The sequence below is a fragment of the Anopheles maculipalpis genome, chromosome 2RL (genome assembly GCF_943734695.1).
Source record: "Anopheles maculipalpis chromosome 2RL, idAnoMacuDA_375_x, whole genome shotgun sequence".
Taxonomy (NCBI): domain Eukaryota; kingdom Metazoa; phylum Arthropoda; class Insecta; order Diptera; family Culicidae; genus Anopheles; species Anopheles maculipalpis.
The window spans coordinates 50,495,169-50,509,987 of NC_064871.1; the positions used below are offsets into that span (position 1 = coordinate 50,495,169).

At 42.5% G+C, this 14,819-nt stretch overlaps 2 protein-coding genes across 3 annotated transcripts in view; one reads left to right on the forward strand and one right to left on the reverse strand.

The window, feature by feature from the left end:
- The window catches only part of LOC126556596 (afadin), a 172,462-nt gene that overhangs the window by 81,225 nt on the left and 76,418 nt on the right, over positions 1 to 14,819 (reverse strand). The window lies entirely within an intron of this gene.
- LOC126556969 (thyrotropin receptor) lies at positions 1,308 to 11,883 on the forward strand. The gene is made up of 9 exons (XM_050212551.1): positions 1,308 to 1,994; positions 5,041 to 5,115; positions 5,624 to 5,689; positions 5,772 to 5,840; positions 5,915 to 5,989; positions 6,060 to 6,177; positions 6,555 to 7,090; positions 10,469 to 11,389; positions 11,494 to 11,883. Exons 1-9 carry the CDS (start codon positions 1,336 to 1,338, stop codon positions 11,813 to 11,815), a joined length of 2,841 nt encoding a protein of 946 aa, XP_050068508.1. The 5' UTR covers positions 1,308 to 1,335; the 3' UTR covers positions 11,816 to 11,883.

Below are 14,819 nucleotides of genomic sequence, written 5' to 3' on the forward strand. Positions count from 1 at the left end.
CAAAAAGCTAAAAACGTTCATTTATTTGATGTAAAACTAAAATTTAGGTTCATCACACGTAAAAATCCACCATATTGTATCTCTTTCTGCATAAAACTTTGACTGCGATGCATTTTCGTCTTTGAGTTATAATACTGTAAGAGCAGAAACAGAAGCAGAAGCTATTTTCGCAGTGATTTGAATAATTACAGCTTTTGCAGTAAGAGGGCTTTATTAAAATATGTATCAATTTTGATACAAGGGACGATCCGGTTGTCGATGGAAAAGGGAGATTGATTAATTGTTTTGAGGCGACAACGGCTCTGGTAGAAGCAGGGTCCAAATCTCATCCGGATCGTACCCCTGTAGTGAGGACTAACTGTCCAACTACGTGGTATCAGCAAGTCTAGTAAGCCCTAATGGCTTACTGTTGGTACTGTTTAGAAATAACTTACAAGAAAAAAAAACTTTAATTTTGGTTGGAGAATATTTAATCCGCCAAACAGTGTAAAGGGGCACCTTATCCCGAGTTGGATTGGTTGGTTGATTAATAAAAATTCATTTAGATTTTTTAAGGCAGCTGCTTTTACGTTTTTTTCCTGTTCATATTTGTTTTTTACCAATTGATTTTCCTGTAAAATTTATGTTTCTTGTAAAACTTTGATTGGATCAGCTCCACGTCTTTCAATCTTCAAAGAATTTAGTTTTCTTTTTGCCGGACGACTTGAATTGTGATATTAAAAAAAAAACTTCACCCCGAAAAACTCCAACAACGATGTGGATTGAGCTGAAAAGTTGTACTGGAATGTTAATTGAACGTTTTTCCTTTCTTTTTTCCGCTTACTTACTTTTTCCAAAAACAGGTAGCACAACGGGTAAAACGAACAAAAGCAAAGGATCCGGCCACTTCCGGTGTATGCCGGTGTAAAGCAGCAACAAAAAAAAAAAAAATCCCAAAATATGACAATCAAATTTGACCTCTTCTGGTTCGATAGTGTAGACACAGCACAGCAAAGTTATCGTCAGACGGTAGCCGTTGCCGGTGTGTTTGAGACTGAAATCACGTGAACGTAGTGGTGGCTCTGTCGATCAACAGTTTTGTCCCTTCGTCAACAAGCTACCTTCGTTTGATCACAAACGTTTCGGCGATGGATATGAGGTTGCCGCGATTTCCGCTTACAACAAATCCCATGAGCCCGGGTGCGTGACCGCTACATTTTGGTGACAGCCCGGCCCGGAAAGAAAAGGTGAAAGTGTAAACCAGTGTAAACAGAGGGAAAACAAACATCGGTGGCCAACTTCCGGCACCGTACACGCGCGCGCGCGCCAGGGAAATCGCAACGAGAACAGAAAATAATGACAGTTAGCTTTAACCGTGCGGGTAGACAGTTTGGTGTGTGGTTGTGGTCCGTTGGTGTCCTGCTGGCAGGAAGTCAACTTGCGGTGAAGGTGGAAAGTGGTCCAAGCGTTCCAGTGACAACGCTTGCCAATGTGATTGTTCCGACTGGTGGGAAGCTGGTCGCCGTGACGCCGGACGGTAGTGTCGTTGGGGACGTCAGTAACAATGCGTCGACGTTGGATGGAGCCAACAACGGAACCGAACGGCAACGCGAGGAAGCGCTACCGGACGGGCAGTTGGAAACGGGAACGGTGCCGGTGATAGAGCTGAAACGGGGCCAATGCCGGTGCTGGAATTCGACCGAGGAAGCCTTGGGCGAGGTGCAGTGCCGATGCCTGGGACAATCGATCGTCCGCGTACCCCAGAAGCTGACCGGTATGCAGCGGTTAACGCTGGAAAAGGTCGGCATCAAGCGGTTGCGTACGAACGCGCTAACGGTGTATGCGGACACGCTGCAGGATCTGTTCTTCATCTACCTGCGGGAATTCCATCGTATCGAACCGGCAGCCTTTTCCCGGTTGCGCCATCTCCGAACGCTCTACATAGCACACGCACCCAAACTCGAATTTCTACCAGCGGATGTGTTTGAAGGAATATCGATGAAACTGAAAACGCTGTAAGTATGATTAAATTATACGGTGATGGGATTTTTTATTTTATTTTGGAGAAACAAGCAAAAGCCTGGTGAATTCTAAGGAAGGAACACATTTTTAAAACGTTTTGTTAAAAGATGTATGGCATAAAATGATGTTGAGTCAGTCTTAAATCGTCGTCGTTGGAGAAGGAATACAATTATCATGATTCGGAAAGCATGCCAATCACTTTAAAGTCCTCGTAAAATGCAAAGTGAATGCTTTTAACATCATTTGTAAACAACACAAACGTTGCAGTGATGATATAATAATTTTTCTAGAACATAAGCATGCTTCATCCAAGTTTGTTTTGCTTGCTTCCATCGGGTCACACAGGGGAAAAACAGAAGAAAATTAATGTTGCTTTTACGTTTTCATTTTTCGTGAAAATTTAATTCCTTAAAGCTCACCTCAACACGCAGGAAGGCACTACTATCGTTGGCATTGTTGTAGCGTGAATCTCGCAAGAAAGATTTTGGGAACATACAGGCGCTTCACCTTCAAACGTCTGGTTCGGGTCTAGCGGTGATTGTTGGGTTACAAATTTAACTTTTGCGATTTGTGAAACTTTGTCTACTTTGAAACTTTCAGGGCTTAAACCTGTAATTGATGAATACTTACTGGTGGGTGTAGTAGAAATGAAGAGAGTTAGAACGGTAAAGCAACAAGGGAAATAATGTTTTTCGGCTAGAATTTATTGATTAGCGTTTATAAGTGATGACGTATTGTTACTTAATTATTCATTAATTTAATATAATTATGATTTGAGTAAGCATTTCCTCCAATTTATTTGGTTTATTTCGGCATACTTCGGTTAGATGACGCATTGTTTTAAGAGTTTTGTTAAATAATTTGAATGGATTTTCATGGTGGAAAGTTATTTTTAACCATAGATATGTTCATTGGGATTCTCCCATGTTCGGGCCGGTGGTATTTGCGACAACGGCGCTGGTCTTCATACGGCAGGACCGATGTTCAAATCCCTTCCGAACCGTTCTCTCGTAGTAGCTTTCCTAAAACGTGGTATCGGCAAGTCTAGTAAGCTATTCGATGGCCGGCGTGACCATACGTAAGGTCATCAAGCCAAGAAGAAGAATTTGTTGTTTTGTAAGCCGACTCACTACAAAATAAATTAAATAAAAAAGTCTTTGTTTGGCACACACTTGTTTCGAAAATCTTTATGAAATAGTAAAAAGAGTGATGGGAAGCTCCTGAGTCTTCCGTTAGTAAAGTGCGGCTTTCAAGTAATTTTTTATTCCGTTAGAATGGCCTAACCGTATTGTTATTTCAAGCAAATTTAAATTTACAACTTTTATTAAACAACCTGTTATAAAAATATTGCAGTTTTGAATGTTTCTTTTAAATTGTATTTATTCATTTGTTTATAGATTTCCAACTTTTATGCAGTTGCATTTAGATTTGAGTTTATATCACAAACTTTTGCAGAAAGTAGCTATCAAACTATATAAAGAGCTCATACAACTTATTTTTGCATAAAAGTCTAGTGGAATTTGTTATTTAAAAATTAGGCTCCAGGTCGTTATTGTCTTTGTTAAAATGAGATTTATAATTTCTCCTCAATCTACTTCGGAATGCACACCCTTGAGAGGTTTTATCCTGCTCTTGCTAGTTTTTCTTAATTTTGTTTTACACCTAGCTCTAAAATTAATCTTATGCATAGATCAACAAGTTTGTCCGGTCCGGAGAAACAAATCGGATCATTTACATCGATGTTTTTGTGTGGAAAAATTAGGAAAACTGTATATTGTATGTATAATGAGTAATAATTTCCGCCGACCGTGGGTATTACATTTGCTGCTACCATGTAGTTGGATTTTCAGTTCTCACTTTGGGAGAACGTTCCAGGTGGGATTTGAACCGTAGTCCTGCCTTTTGAAGTCTACAGCTGCTGTGGCGTAACACCCACCGGGAAGCCCTGCCGAAACAACATATACACTTTTAAACCGTTTAGACTATTTCAGGCTCTGAAAAGGAATAATAACTTTCCCATTAGCAAAAATTGATTACTAAGCCTAAACCGATTAGGGTCAAGATCTTCCGGGTTTGTAGTGTTAAAGCAGAAGGAGAAATTTGCTACATCAAGTGAATTGAGCGGGAGAGTGAGTAAAGATAACAAAACTAGGGAACCGATTCGCCTTACCCTGGACAAGCAATACTGGTCCAATAATTACGGAGATTATTTATTTTTCGTTGGCGCTAATAAAGCTGTCAAAACAATGTTTCAGTAATCTGTTACCAACCGAAAGTCAGTCTAATTAAGAAAGATCAACGACTGTGTCAGGGGAAGTGTTGTGTCTAAACCCACCAACTGAGTGAAGACAGAAAAGTGATGTAATGTAATTGAAAGCATTTGGTGGAAGAGTTTAAATTGAAATAAATTATGTTTTGAAAAAAGGGGAAAGTAACACAAAGAAGTGATGTACGAACCGATGTTTTGAAGTTGCTTACATTGCGCTTGACAAGCAGAAGTAGGAAACCTTACCGGATTACACAGCAAGAATCCTTGAAGGACGGATTTGAAGCTGTTTCTGATTACTACCAGTAGCATAAAGTTTTGCTTTCGATTTTTTTCATTAATCATTGAAGATTTTGTATCACATCTTTTACCATAAAGGCTAATGAGTCGCTTCATTTAACATGAATTATTAATTGAAATCTCAACATTGAGTTTTGAGTATTGAGTACAAAACTAATGCGGTCATAGGATAGGAAAGTGTGGTTACAAACTTTTAATTGTGGTATCATGTAATTAAATTCTTAATCTAATAACTCACATGCAATTCAAAAAGTGCATTCATGCCTATATCCAGCACCGGTGTTGAGTTCGAGTCTAGTGTTTTTTTTTTTTGCTGCATAGTAATAAAGTTCATTTGTTCAGTGCAGTGCAACATTCTGTTCAGTGCATTATAGCCTGAAAGTTTTTCTGATTTATTAACACTTTCCTCCCTAACTGTATTGAATTTCCCAACAATTCCATTCCATGGCAACGGACACGGACCGGGAAACTAGGCGGATTATACACAGTGGACTGCTCGCCGTGCCTGACCTGCGCGTTCTCTCCGACCACATAATAATGCATATGGTGTGAGTAGTGGGCATGAACATCGATTACGATTTGTTATGCTTGCGTGAGAACTGTGTTGCATGCGTGTTGTATGTACCTGTGACGGGATGCTGCTACGCTCGGATCCACACGTTGGGGAGAGATGTTTTGCTTTCAAAACCGCCATCATTTGCCATCATTCATCCCGTTTCATCATTTAAAATTGCTGGCCACGGCAAGGTTAGCTACTGTCCAGGGGAACTATTTTAAGAACGCTCTACTATTTTAATCTTCTTTCACCGACTCTTCCATCATCGGCACCACCGTCATCATCACCATCATCATCATCATCACCAACATCATCATGATTGTGGTACATAAACATTTCTAACTGTTCCGCTAACTTGTCCATTGTACAACATGTGATCTAACCCTAAGGCAGACATATTGAGTCAGTAACATATTGATGTACACGAGCTTCCTAACAGACGCGCACTAAAACTCACATGTATTTATGTATTAATGCTTCTCATTCCACCTTCTGCGCAGTGATTTGGATGGAAATCAGATTCGTGAAATTTACGAACGATCGATACAACTGAAGACTGACGAGCTGTAAGTATTCGGGAGCTTGTATGCGTAACGGCTTTTGGTAAAAGAATTGAACAAGGCTTTCAATGGTTTGATGCACTTTCAGAATCCTCGATAATAATGCCCTTACGGAGATTCACGGATCAGCTTTCCATGGATCGGAAATAGCTAAATTGTACGTAATGTTTTCCCCTTATTCGTAGCCTTTCGTTCAACGCTCGTGATCCACAATATGTTCTTCCATTGCAGGAGTATTAAAATGAACTATAAATTGAAAGAAATCCACGAAAAAGCGTTCGTTGGAATAAGTAACATCCGAGAGCTGTAGGTTACAACCATGCAATGAACCATAAATCCATCTTCAACAATTCCTTTCCTTTCCTTTCGCTTGTAGTGACCTTTCCGGGACCGCGATTGAAGAGCTGCCCACGGAAGGTTTAGCAGAGCTGGAAACTCTACGCATACAGCACACACACTCACTTAAAACTATTCCATCGGTGTACAATTTCAAGGTAGGCAAGGCGTATAAATAGCCAAACGAAAACATAACATTTTTTTCCGCAAGCAGTGTATTGGCGTTGGTAAAATTATGTGGCGAAACATTTAAGTACAACAGTACTCGCAATGAATAAGAGAGGCTGAATTAATTTGAAGAATTAGTTCCACGGCACGGCAAGTACTGTTTTGCACTTCAAAAAGCATAATAACATCCTTGTGCGAAGCATAAACGTGCCAAAACACTGTAGCAACAGACTCTAAGCCCATTGACTCTGAGCCCATTCCCAAGCCGCTTGCTCGCCATTTGTTAAAAGTTTAACGTTACTGTGCGGAGGTGATTCATTAGAACATTAAATTATAACTTCACGTGCAATCTTCTCTCCTCCAACAGAACTTACGGACCGCGTACCTAACCCACTCCTTTCACTGCTGCGCCTTCAAGTTTCCTGCCCGGCACGACCCAGACGCACATGAGCGTAATCTTAAGAAGTTCTACGAAGTGCAGCATCGGTGCATCGCGAACGGCTATTCAACGCCACACTTTAAGATGGAGATGGCATCCAGTGCAGAAACGCCACTCGTGCTCGATGCGGATGGGTTGGAAAATGTGCCAGACCGTACGACCCGTAACCGCCGTTCGCCGGACTTTCGTAGCTGGTTTCGGCTCACGGCGAGCGATGAGACTGATGAACGGCCGGCCAGAAATGAAGCGTTGCAGCAAAAGGGCATCGATCTGTCAGACAAGCGGATGGGCGACATAGTGGAGGATAGTTATCTGCTGCCTATCACCGGTCATCCGGTGGATGATGCGGGCGATCAAACGATGGGTGGTGGGTTGTACACGGAGAATCCGCTATTAGGCGAGTTTCATGAGACGGTGGCACAAATTTCATCGATGGAGGCGCTGTGCGGTAATCTGACGCCGATGTAAGTAGTGTTGCAAGGCGACAGGGATGGAAGAGATAGATCGTATTACATGCTTTGAATGTTGTTTAGTAATTAGTAATATGGTTTAAAGGGTCGTCTATTGACGTCCAATCGTCTCCAATTATTGTCTCGTTAATTGGATTCAACAAGTGAAGTTTAAATGTTTTTAAACAAACAGAACGACTCAGCTTCAAGATTTAAAAACCAAGCATGTAAAGAAAGTGATGGTATAAAATATCTGTTCAGGCCATCCGACTTTAAATGATGATCACTGTCACGCTCATTTGAGACACAGGATAAAAAAAATCCTGTAACTGTAGAACAGCAAAGTACCTGTTCAACCATTCTTTCTGTTGATTATATTTCGTACGCCTTACAGTCTTAGACATAATTAGTAAATTTGTTCCAGCAACATACTCAAGGCGTTCTTCTGTAAAGAATCGTCGAAAATAAGGAGATTGTTAGCTTCATGTACCAGAATAGCGCAAGACTTTTTCCACAGAAATGAATCGGATGTATCTATGTTGATTTGAATTCAAAGTTTTCGTGGTGTCTTCGTGGTGACTGATTAACTAATGACCAGATATGGAATGTTTGATAGTCTCTCAATGTTTTAGTATAAATTGGCTATATTTTGTTCACGTATGCACACATACTATAATGAGGACTGACTATCCAACTACGTGATATTAGCAAGTTCAGTAAGCCATTTGATAGCCGGCGTGACCTAAAAGGCTGTTAAACCAAGAGGAAGAAGAAATTTTGTCTATGAATCTAGAAAAGGCTGGGTTTGGTTTTGCTCAAATGCAGCAGTTGGTTTCATTTGTTTTCGTAGCTACAACAATTACAAAGCCTAGAAAGGGAATAACCAGCACCAATTGGCAGAAGAAAACTCTCTCTCTCTCTCACTCACTCATGTTGGCCTGCTCTTCTAAAGAGCACGTCGTCGTGACATGGCCCGGTCAACAATAGATCTCCAGAAAACGCGGTCCTTGGTTGCAGCTTCCCATCCGTGTAGGCACCCGATCTCCGACAGGTCACCCTTCACCTGATCCAGCCAACGAACTCGCAGTGCTCCCCGACGTCTCGTGCCGAACTGGGGGTCGCTGATACCTTCTTGACGGGGCATGAGTCCGACATCCTCATAATATGCCCCAGCCATCGTATCCTGCCGGTCTTTGCTACCGTCAGAATGTCCGCATCTCCGTATAGCTCTGCAAGCTCGTGGTTCATCATTCTTCTCCACACTCCATGCTCGAACACACCACTAAAGATGGTCCGGAGGATGCGACGGTCAAACACGCCAAGAGCGTTTCCATCCTCCGCTCGGATGGTCCAACACTCGTGGCCATGTAGGGCCACCGGGCGAATCAGTGTACGATATATCTCACATTTCGTGCGGTCTCGAAGTCTTCTGGATCTCAGCAGACGGTGAAGGCCGTAGTAGGCACGATTCCCCTGAAAAATGATCTCCGGATTTCGCTGCTTACATCGTTATCCGAAGTGGCGACAGTTCCAAGAAAGCAGAACTCCTCTACTACCTCGAGCTGCACGCTGCTTCCCACTTGAGCTCTATCGCGATCCGGCAAGCAGGTATTTCGTCTTCGTCGCATTGATAATCAATCCAATTCATGCTGCTTCATGTTTCAGTCGGGTGTACGCCTCACACACCTTCGCTGTCGTCTTGCCAACGATGTCAATGTCCAAAAAGCCAAGAAATTGAAGAGACCGGTAGAGAATCGTGCCACGGATATCGTTGCCCCGCGCTTCGTATGACACCTTCCAAGGCTATATTGAACAGTAGACAAGAGAGTCCGCCCCCTTGTCTCAGACCCCTGTGAGATTCGAACGATTCCGACAGCATGTTCGATACTCTCACTCTGCACTGCACTATCCATGGTGGCCTTTAGCAGCCGGAACAGCTTTTCAGGAGAGTGGTCCCGCTGCATTATGTTCCATAACTCATTTCTATCTATGGTATCGTAGGAAGCCTTGAAGTCGATAAACAGGTGGTGCGTAGGGATCTGGCGCTCTCGGCGCTTCTGGAGGATCTGTCGAAGAGAGAAGATTTGATCGGTGGTGGATTTGCCTCCAACAAACCCCGCTTAGTAGCTGCCGACGAAATCTGTAGCAAGGGGGGCAGTCGGTAGAACAAGATCTGGAACAGGATCTTATAGGCAGCATTAAGGACTGAAATGGCACGATAGTTCGAGCATTCCAGTCTGTCACCCTTTTTGTAGACTGGGTGAATGACGCCCAGTTTCCACTCCTCCTGTAATTCTTCCTGTTTCCAGATTCTCGTGATCAGCTTATGCATTTCGACGGTAAGCCTCTTCGGCCCCATCTTGAAGAACTCGGCCGCCTAGTGATGGACTACTACCAGCAGCCTTGTTGCTTTTAAGCTGCTTGATGGCGCTGGCAACCTCATCCAGAGATGGCGAAAACACTTCGTCTTCTGCACTGTTGCTGTCACTGATGTTGTTTCTGCTGTGTTGCTGCTGCTGTTGGCTTGTTCTGCCGACCCAGATTGAGCCTTGTAGTAGGCTTGCTCCGTTGGTTGTTGACCACGGAAAGTTTTTGGCGCAGCTTTACCACTACCAGAAAATGGCCCGAGTCAACGTTTGCGCCTCTGTACGTTTTCACGTCGATAATGTCCGAGAAGTTCCTTCTGTCTATTAGAACGTGGTCGATTTGGGAGTAAGTTGGGGTACAAACGTGGTAGGAAGACACACCATTGTACCCTTCCAGCGCACCTCCTGAAGTGCTGCTATCTCGAAGCCGCGGGCCTGGAGCTCATCTAATAGAATTCGGGTGCATCCATCAGATGTAAGGGATCTACAATTCCAGGTTCCGAGCCTCCAATCGTAAGTCCTTTTTCCTTGCGGGGGTCTGTATCGATTGGTCCGTTGCGTTAAATTCTGTTGTTGCCCTTTTGTTGCGGTAGTTGTTTTCTAGGGGTGGCTTGCAAGGCCCCCAACCCCCTGTCTCGTCGGAGGGCCTCCGCATCCATGCTTAATGTCCCTACGGATGCCAGGACAGAAGGGACAACCAGCCGCCCCTAACATGGAGAACAGACGCTGGCCACCCCTGCTCAATTTAGCCATACAACCCATCCTCCCAAGGGGAGGGGTTTCCCCGTATAGCCAAGCTCAGATATATGGAGAGATATGTTACCATTCTGTACGCCGTGGACGTATTGAGTCGGAGTAGGGTATGGAGATCCTATATTAACCTTTAGGAGGTGTCGGACCATACCCTTATCAGTGCTACAAACACTGACAACAGAACTAAATTCTATCAACAGTATTAATCCACAGATTTTTTTAAAATAACAACAAAACCTAACATAATTTTAATCACAACCTTTACTTCTTGCAGGATCTTCGATGTGAAGTGCTATCCGATGCCGGACGCCTTAAACCCGTGCGAGGACGTAATGGGATCCCACTGGCTGCGTGGATCCGTATGGGTGGTAGTCCTGCTGGCCGTCTTTGGCAATGTGGCAGTGGTCGTGGTGCTGTTTTCCAACCGCAGCGATCTAACTGTGCCAAAATTTTTGATCTGCAATTTGGCATTTGCCGATCTTTGCATGGGCCTATACCTACTCCTAATAGCTTCGATTGATGCACACTCTATGGGTGAATACTTTAACTACGCATTCGACTGGCAGTACGGTGTTGGATGTAAGGTGGCTGGCTTCCTGACCGTCTTTGCCAGTCACCTGTCTATCTTTACCCTCACGATCGTCACACTCGAGCGTTGGTTTGCGATCACGCACGCGATCTATCTGAACCGACGCATCAAACTGTCGGCGGCCATGTACATCATGATCGTCGGCTGGGTGTACGCCGTCACGATGGCATCGATGCCGCTGTTCGGTATAAGCAACTACTCGTCCACATCGATCTGCTTGCCGATGGAGGCGCGAGATAGCTTGGACATAGCCTATCTGCTTACGGTGCTGGTCGTGAATGGCTGTGGGTTTGTCGTGATCGTTGTCTGTTACGCTCAGATTTATCTTTCACTTGGCAAAGAAACCCGACAGGCAGCTCGCACGGCACACAGTGGTGAGATGACGGTTGCCAAAAAGATGGCATTGCTGGTGTTCACGAACTTTGCGTGCTGGGCACCGATAGCATTCTTCGGTCTTACCGCAATCGCTGGCTATCCGCTGATAGGTGTGAGCAAGTCAAAAATCCTGCTGGTTTTTTTCTACCCCCTCAACTCCTGTGCCAACCCATACCTCTACGCCATTTTGACTGTCCAGTATCGGAAGGATCTCTTCTCCCTGCTCGCAAAGTGAGTACGCGCCATAGCGACAACAGCAACAAGCTTATTTTCCCCCGCTCCTCATTAATTTCTTTCTTTTTACCCGTACCCCCTTTCCAACTCCTCCAACACAGCTATGGTCTCTGCACGCAACGGGCACAACAGTACAAAATGACCTATTCGATGCCCACCAACACATTCCAGGTTGCACCAGCACGAGGTTCCGTGAACTACAACAGCAGCAACAATGGCACGCTAACGTCGGCGGCCGGCATTGCAGCACTGGCCAGTACCAACACGGACACGATCACCACCACCATTACTTGCGGCAGTGTGGTACTCAGCACGAACGGTAATCATGTCAACGGAAGTACAACTGGTGGAACTAGCGCCAACACTGCTGCCAACGGGACGAACGCAAGAACCAATGCCGTGGAGGACGAAACATTTCTTTGAGCCGTTGCTGTAACTGACAATACCGTGCAAACTGGTTCGCGTTCCCGAACATTGCGGGTTTGTTCGTGCTCTCTCTTTCTCTCTTTCACTTTCACTCGCTTGCGTTTGTGTTGTATTAAGTGGGAACCATATGTGCTTCTTAGGCGAACGAAACAAACTGTATTCTGGTGGGAAGAATCATCGATAAACTTGTAAACCGCTGAAAGAATATCATTGCATGTACGACTTTGTGTATATGTGTTTTATAGGTGTGAATGAGTAAGCATTGTACCAAGAAAGTAGGTTGCTAAACGGAAAGCCAGTAGATAAGAATTTAAATAATCAACTCAAACACGGGAACGGATATTGCACACTGACCGGAGAGAGTAACTATTTTTGTACGCAAGGCTGCTAGTAAAAGACATGCTCATCAAAAGGGTAGTATACTACACAAATACACGATGTAAAATACTATAGATGTGATTTAGCCCAGAACCATCCATGAGGTTAGGCGATGATATAATAAACAAAATATTTTCTGTTGTAGAGTCCAAAAAGGCCGATAATAACACAGATATGATAAATGGTTATTACTGCATGGATATAATGTAACACTAATACAACATAGCATATGTAAAAACAAATTCCAAACAGTGGTATTACATTATAAGTGTATAATATTTAAATTACCTTTTACTTTTTGTTTTAAGTAATGTTTAACAAGAGAAAATTGCTGAAATAAAAGTGAACTACTATCGCATCACTCTTAAGATGAATTGAGTGCAAAGAGACAAAATTCCAAAACATTATTGTTGAGTACTTAAATTTTACACACAACATATAGAGCGAAGCTCAAATTTCGGCAAAAAGTTTTAAACAAATCTCTTGTTTTATGTCCTGGTCAGTTATAAGATGATTTTTAATATTCTGTCATCCAGAAAACTATTTATATTTTAATTTTACCATGGAGACAAAACAAAAAAAAATCATGTAGTTTTTTTTAATGATATAAAGAAAATTAAATAAAAAATTATAAATATTTTCTTTGAAAAACAAACACAATGCTTCTATTGATGGAGACGCCTGGTGTTGCACGACACTTTTTTGCGAAAGTATTTTTTGACTTTCCATTTTAGCCGTTGTACTAAATGAAAACGAGCTTTCTTGAACAAAAGCTTAACAGAATGCTCTGTTCTAAAGTTGAAAGTTTCGTGCAAGCCGGAAAAATCGACAGGAGAACAGAGACTTTGTTGAATTGTTGACAAAAAGTGGTGAGATTGAAAGTTTTCGAGAACTTTACGTGGGGAAAACCCATTTTCAAACCAAAAACCAAATTCAAATGATTTCCTCTTGAGCACGATCTGTGTAAGGTTACGTGTGTATGGAATGAGCACTCTATGAGTGAACGGTAAAAAATAAATAAATTCTAAAGATAACCCATGAATATGTAAGCACTAAAAAACCCATTATTTTAACGATTTTTATCCAAAATACTCTGTGTGAGTAACCCTTTCAAATAATTTCCCTAGTTTACTGTTTACCTTTCATAGCATATCTGTTGGCCCTCACTCAAAGTATCATGGGCATTGACATTTTATTTCGCTGTGAAGACTGACTATCCAATTACGTAGTATCAGCAACTCTAGCAAACCATTCGATGGCTGGCGTGACCTAGAAGGCCGTTAAGCCAATAAAAAGAACAAGAAGCAGAAGTGTACGTAACGTTTGATGATTGTTTACTTTATAATTTTTTGATAGAACCTTCGAACCTTCCAGCGAAGTCAATAGGTGAGAATAATCATCGAATAGTGGCCAAAGGAAAAATGCTATTTAATATTATGAATCTCAAAAAAGTAAGTAGCACGTTCAAATCCCGACAGGTACACTGTTAAGCTGGTAAAATTATCATCCAAATTCCTCAAATGGTTATTTTCAAACCTAGTTCGTACTGTGAGTTTCAACGAAGCAGCTGGAAAAAAGTCCGCTACATCATGGTTAGTTAGTTAATAATTTCTCGCTTGTTCAGGAAGGCGATTTCTGCTACCAGAAAAAAGAATCTTACTTTTTTTTCTTCCCAATTAGGCGTTACAACCACGCTCGTTCCTTGCTCCAATAGTTCTCATTTCAAGGCGAACATTGGAAGGAATAATTTTGTGAGAGGGATATTTTATGTAAAGTTATTTTTGTAAAACAGGCGCAAGACAGATGTCCTAGTTATCAAGATGATACTAAGATGCCTAAGGTTTCCTACTTCAATACCAAATCAATTTTAACAACTTACATCTTTAACTACTTCTAAAAAAGTGCGTTTGATTGTTGGTGACACTAGAAGACTCAATGATTCAGTGTCTGCTTCTGAAAATCTAATAGCTCGAATAACTTTGAGGGTTTCGCATCAGAGGCGTGTGTAAGTAATAAGGTTCTGTACAGTCTCTACTTCATGCGTACCGACAAATGTTTTGAATATTTTACTGATAGCCAGTACTACCGTGCATTGCATCTACAGTGACTGCTTATAATACAAGACCACTTTTATGTCTGTGACAATACGGTATTGATTCGTATTAATTAATGAAACTTTTATGTCCATTGTTCAAATTGCTATTTTCACTGGGTACTGGCTTGTGTTGACTTAATTATATGAACAAATTGACAAGGCGTTTACTCCTTATTTTTTGCCTTATCCCGGGCGTACTCGGTAGTGGATGGGTGGGTAATTCATGGTTGATGGCCAGTCCTATTTTGGTTGTTGCATGATGGTTGTTCAGATGGGTGTAGTTGTGGTTGCTCCAATGAATCCAACGTCGGACTCAAGATTGATCGGCAAGCTCCGTCTCGCAGCAGGAAGAACGATCCCGAGCCCAACGTCAACGCATTCGAATTAATTGTGTCAAGGCTGAAGTGATTTGGAGTGCACTGTACTGTGGAAATGGCCTTTTATGGCAGTGTTGGAACTGTTCTCGGGTGCTGTTGGCCGTCATCGGATCACCCCTGCTAATGTGCAATAGCTGGTGGCACTGTATGT